This window comes from Morone saxatilis, unplaced genomic scaffold (assembly GCF_004916995.1).
Source record: "Morone saxatilis isolate NCDOM2014 unplaced genomic scaffold, NCSU_SB_2.0 Contig16, whole genome shotgun sequence".
NCBI classification, from domain to species: domain Eukaryota; kingdom Metazoa; phylum Chordata; class Actinopteri; family Moronidae; genus Morone; species Morone saxatilis.
The window spans coordinates 10,724,833-10,730,437 of record NW_023339718.1 but is presented as its reverse complement, the minus strand read 5'-3'; the positions used below and the strand labels follow the sequence as shown (position 1 = coordinate 10,730,437).

Sequence of the window (5,605 nt, the reverse complement as noted above, 5' to 3'; positions counted from 1 at the left end):
ACACACACACACACATAACTGCAGCCAGGGCAGCTTGTCAGAGCCGGGAGAGGGAGCACTGATAGATTTTGAGAGCCACTTAATGTAATCATCAACTTCAGAGGTGTGTGTTTGTGTGTGGCTGCGACTGACTTTGGTCAAGTGAGAAAAGAGGTTGTTGTTTAAGTGTTAGTGCTGCCTGATTCATGCTTCTGTGAACTATTAACCTATTTGCAAGTAAGAGTCTGTTTTTCTAACCTGCTCTACACATGGCTGAGTAGCTGTTGTAATTAGTGGTAGATGGATCAGACAGTTTAGTGAGCTTATGCAGAACGCACACACAACAAAGCACAGTCTGAACTGTAAATGGCAACATTGTCTCACCTCTGCAAATCCTTTTTCTTGTTTTTTCTCCTCCTTTTGTCCTCCAAACTCTCCTTTCTCTTTTTTTTTCTATTTTCTTTCTACACGACCTATCTTATTTCTCTAATCTCACTTCCTCTGCTCTCCAATCCCTCTGTGCTCTGTCCTTCTACTCCTTCTTTCTGCTTTCATCTGCAGAGTAACTCATTGCTGCCAGAAAGTCTTAGGAACTCAGATAAGCGACGTAACGGACCCGAGTTTCCAAATGACACCAAAAAACGCAAGGTGGAAGACAAGGACTCAAGCCACTATGTAAGAAATGGTTCTTCTACCTGTATGTTTGTTTGTCTTTGGTCATTTGCACATGCATTTTTAGTGTTTGTACAGATGTATCAGTCACACATTGAATGTTTAGAGTGACGTATGTATGTATATATACACATACATACATTTCCAGTTGATTATTCACTTGTACGTTCCTTGTAACTGTCTTTCGGCTAATCAGCGGACAGTGTTTAATGGTTTTCTAAGTGATTGTCCTCTTTTGCAGGATAGCGACGGGGAGAAAAGTGATGATAATTTAGTGGTGGATGTCTCGAATGAGGTCAGTATGTTTTGCTGTTTGTTATTGTTCATTAATAGTTGGGAGGACTGTGGTTGTTTCTTGTGAAATGTAGACAGTCCCTTCTGAAATGAACCACAATATATTCACAGTTAAGTCTTGTATCCAGCAAAATGCCAACATCACTTTTGTGCAGCAGTTTTGTTCTCCGGTAGTTAACTGACTCCTTGTTCCTTCACCAGGATCCAGCCTCCCCTCGAGGCACGCCGCTCCCCTCACCAAGAGAAAATGGCCTGGATAAAGCACGTCTTCTCAAGAAAGACCCCTGTAGTCCAGCCTCTACTGCGTCATCAGCTAGCTCCTCTTCCCTCAAGTCCAAAGAGATGTCAATGGTAGGGACGGACAAGACACATTTGTTTAAGTTGTTTTAGCATATAGTTAGATACAGATATAGATAGTTACATATTTCTAAAGTGTCTCTCTCTGTGGCAGCGAGACAAGGCAGGTACACCTGGACTTAAGTCAAGCACACCCACACCCAGAGGTGACTCCACCCCAGGTCCGAGCTCCACTCCTGGAATCAGGCCTAGTCTGTCAAAACCCCCCTCCATGGAGTTACCACATCCACCCAGTAAGTATAAACACTGATAAATTGTTTATATGATAGTTTGTGTTATTTATGCTATTTTTTGCTAATAAGTAATTAGTTGTCTAAGTTGCCTCCAGGAAAATTGAACCTGTATTAAAGGGGCTTTGGGTAAACGATTGAGGACTTTTTGCCTGCTTCCAAAAGAACTGTTGTAAGCCTTTAATCAGTAGTCGATCAATGTTTCTAGGCACAAATTTATTTGGAAAAACCTCATGCATGTGTGGAGTTCACCAGAGTCTGGTTGATATGAAACATAAATCTTTTGCCAGCAAATCACAATTTGGGTTAGAAATCTCTGTTTGCTTATGCTTAACTTAACTTTGCATCCCAGTCAAAGAAAGAGTTAGTAGTAATGCCAGATGATTGTGTAGTGATCATAAGTCTGTAGCTTATAGCCAATATTTGATACTTAGATATTTAATGGATTTGAACACACTCTTAGTAGTTATCAGCTTTTTAAATGCACCATACTCTCTCCTCTCTTCCTCAGCTGCAGGTCTGCGGACCCCCCTGGCTGTACCAGGCCCATACCCGGGTGCATTTGGCATGTTGCCCCACGCAGCAGGGATGAACGGGGAGCTGGCCGGAGCAGCGGGGGCTGCGGCCTATGCTGCCGGATTGCACAACATGTCACCTCAAATGAGTGCTGCGGCTGCGGCTGCTGTAGCTGCGTATGGCCGCTCACCAATGGTGAGAGGAAAAGGGACTCATGTTCTGGCAAAGTGGCATTTCATATCTGTGTGTGTGTGTGTGTGTGTGTAGTGATGGATGTAGTTGTAGCATGTGTGTGTGTGTGTGTTGCATCCCAAAAATGAAGAAAGCCCCTGCAAAATATTAAATCAACATAAGCAGTTTACTTTATATCGTACTAATTGTTATTAATTAATTGTCATTTAATTCTTTTTCATATTTTGTGTTGGTTATTAGATTTAGTTTTTCCGTGAGATTGCCGTTGATCAAGGTCAAAAACGACCTTGAATCTCTACAAATAAATCTAAACTATCTACAAATATTAAACACTCTTTATTGCATATTGCATATCACCTCCTGGCAGTATTGAGTAGAGGCTCATTGGCAGGAATTTCAGCTTTAAATCTATGTAGAAGAACTTTTGGCAGGTTTGCACATCTGGACGCTTTTTCTTTTAAATCCCACTCTCGCTGTGAAACTGCATGGGGATTGTGAGTGAACTGAATAGAGTGAATTTTCAAATCCTGCTTTCTACTTCTGCTGCCTTTTTCTAAGAGTCTTTTTCAACAGAGGCTTCCTCTTTGCTGTTCTCATGGGCAACGGTTGTTGTATATGCACAGTGCTCACAACTCAGCCATGAAACCTTGTAACCTGCTCTAGACAGATTTACAGCTGTGCTGCAGTATATTCTTTCCATTTTCATGATTGACCTCGCACTACTGAGGGCAAAATATGCAGAGTGTTGGAGACTTTATGTGTCCTTCCTTGTGTTTGTACGTTTCAGTAACAGTAGATTGATTTGATCTTTTGTCTTCAAAATGTAGTTTTTGCCAGGACAAAATAAATTAAAATCTCCTGTCACACTTTGATTGATCACAGGTAATCTCCATCCAGTTTATTAAGAAATGTCTAAAAATGCTTCGGCTGCAGCTGTTCTGCAATCTTATGAAGTCAATTATTTTATATTCACTTAATTTAGATATATTTGTGGAATTTATACTCTGAAATATTATACTATAAATATTATATATTTTTTGTCAATCACTGTTGAATAAACATTACATCCACTATGATTCAGTGTTTTAAAATATGGGCAGTTAAGGGCTGTGAATACTTTTTATAAGCACTGTATATTTTATATTGCAATGTGTGGAAAGTGTCAATAGTTGCACAGCTGTATTTCTCCTGTCTGTGTGATAGTATTTATACAGTGGGTACGCTGGTGTGCATTACTTCAATCGCCTCATCAGTCTTGGCTGTATTTGCATAGTGTTCATTACACTGTTTAAATAGGTTTAGTAGACTCACAGCTGTGAATGTGTCTGGGCAACACTTGATAGAAACTCAGGTTGTGTACTCAACAGCTGCGTGTGTGTGTGTGTGTGTGTGTGTGTGTGTGTTGGATTCGGGGAGCACAAGTACCGACAGCTCTGCCTCTGTGTTTGCTGACTCTTAAACTTGTCATTCAGATGTGGAGGGTGTGTGTGTGTGTGTCTGTTTGCTTTGTGCTCATGAGTGTTTGTGTAGTGTTCCACAGGTTAGTATTGACTTGTGTGCATTTTGCCATTGCCCATGGATGTGTGTGTTTGCACTGTGTTCATATAATGTCTATGTTCTCTCTTCAAGGTTAGTTTTGATCCTCATCCTCACATGCGAGTTCCTGGGATGCCTCCCAGTCTGACAGGAATCCCTGGTGGCAAACCGTAAGTGTGTTTGCGTTGGCTTGTATGTTTGAAGACTCATCCCCTGAATTTCCCCGTGGAACAACTGATATGTCCTAGAAAATCCTCCCTCTAAAAATAATGCCACTTTCACTTCCTATTTTTTACCTCTCTCCTTTATTCCTGCCGTCATGTTTAACCTCCTCCCGTCTTTGTTTGTATCATCAGTGCTTACTCCTTTCACGTGGCAGCCGACGGACAGATGCAGCCGGTGCCGTTCCCCCCGGACGCTTTGGTGGGCCCAGGGATTCCTCGCCACGCCCGTCAGATCAACACACTGAACCACGGAGAGGTGGTTTGCGCCGTTACCATCAGCAACCCCACCCGACACGTTTACACTGGAGGGAAGGGTTGTGTCAAGGTCTGGGACATTAGTCACCCAGGAAACAAGAGTCCGGTTTCACAGCTTGACTGTCTGGTGAGTGAGTCGGTGTGGTACACAGTGCAAATTGGCTTTTTTTTGTGTGAGAGTGTTAAGTGTTGTATTAAGTGTTTGTCAAAACTATTAAAACTATCATTTCTGCAGTGATTGTGCATGTCTGAAAAGAGACTGGAAAGATATTTGTGAGGTATTAGTATAATATTGTCTATATAAGCAAAACATTAAATATATTGTTTTGTGTCTGCCACAACAGAACCGAGACAACTACATCCGCTCCTGTCGTCTCCTCCCTGATGGTCGGACGCTGATTGTTGGAGGTGAGGCGAGCACGCTGTCAATCTGGGATTTGGCCACGCCTACTCCCAGGATTAAGGCAGAGTTAACATCATCAGCACCAGCATGTTACGCTCTGGCCATCAGCCCGGACTCCAAGGTCTGCTTCTCTTGCTGCAGTGATGGAAACATCGCAGTCTGGGACTTACACAACCAGACACTCGTTAGGTAAGACAGACTTTAGCACAAATAAATGTCTGGTGAATTTCAAGGACATCTGCAATTACTGCCTAGTTTCTCTAACCACCTTTCAATCACATTATAGACCTTCCTTAATTAGCAGACTGTCTGCTGATTTAACCTTTGTGATAACAAGTTGTAGCACAAAGAGGCAGAATATTTAGCAGTAGCACTACAAGATTTGGTAGTCCGTGATGCGTACCAACTGCAAAGCGTGTCTTTGTTTCAACATTTCTGTCTTTACTCAACTGTGTGTATCCTGCAGGCAGTTCCAGGGCCACACCGATGGAGCCAGCTGTATCGACATCTCCAATGATGGCACCAAGCTGTGGACCGGAGGCCTCGATAACACTGTCCGCTCCTGGGATCTGAGAGAGGGACGGCAGCTGCAGCAGCATGACTTTACGTCACAGGTACACACCTATCTCAACAAACAGTGTTTCTAAATACTAGCATTTACTAATTTGTTTCAAAACTTTGTATTTAAAGTAGTATCCCCTGTAAGACTAACTTTACTGTCTGTTCTTTGCAGATCTTCTCTCTCGGGTACTGTCCAACAGGAGAGTGGCTCGCTGTGGGAATGGAGAGCAGCAACGTTGAAGTCCTTCATGTCACCAAACCTGACAAATACCAGCTTCATCTACATGAGAGCTGTGTGCTCTCCCTGCAGTTTGCCTATTGTGGTAAGCAACTGGCTGTCTTATTCTATTTAGTCCACATTTTTACCAATTTTCCCCTGCTGATTT

General features: G+C 42.5%; 1 protein-coding gene across 2 annotated transcripts in view; it reads left to right on the top strand.

Moving 5' to 3' along the window:
* Positions 1-5,605, top strand: part of LOC118325951 (transducin-like enhancer protein 1) — a 20,499-nt gene that overhangs the window by 10,044 nt on the left and 4,850 nt on the right. For both annotated transcript variants that reach the window (XM_035658820.1, XM_035658819.1), the window contains exons 9-18: positions 541-654; positions 893-946; positions 1,147-1,296; positions 1,397-1,535; positions 2,044-2,243; positions 3,870-3,946; positions 4,133-4,382; positions 4,600-4,847; positions 5,125-5,272; positions 5,392-5,542. In XM_035658820.1, coding sequence (XP_035514713.1) covers positions 541-654; positions 893-946; positions 1,147-1,296; positions 1,397-1,535; positions 2,044-2,243; positions 3,870-3,946; positions 4,133-4,382; positions 4,600-4,847; positions 5,125-5,272; positions 5,392-5,542 — 1,531 coding nt within the window. The remainder of the gene's footprint in view (positions 1-540; positions 655-892; positions 947-1,146; positions 1,297-1,396; positions 1,536-2,043; positions 2,244-3,869; positions 3,947-4,132; positions 4,383-4,599; positions 4,848-5,124; positions 5,273-5,391; positions 5,543-5,605) is intronic.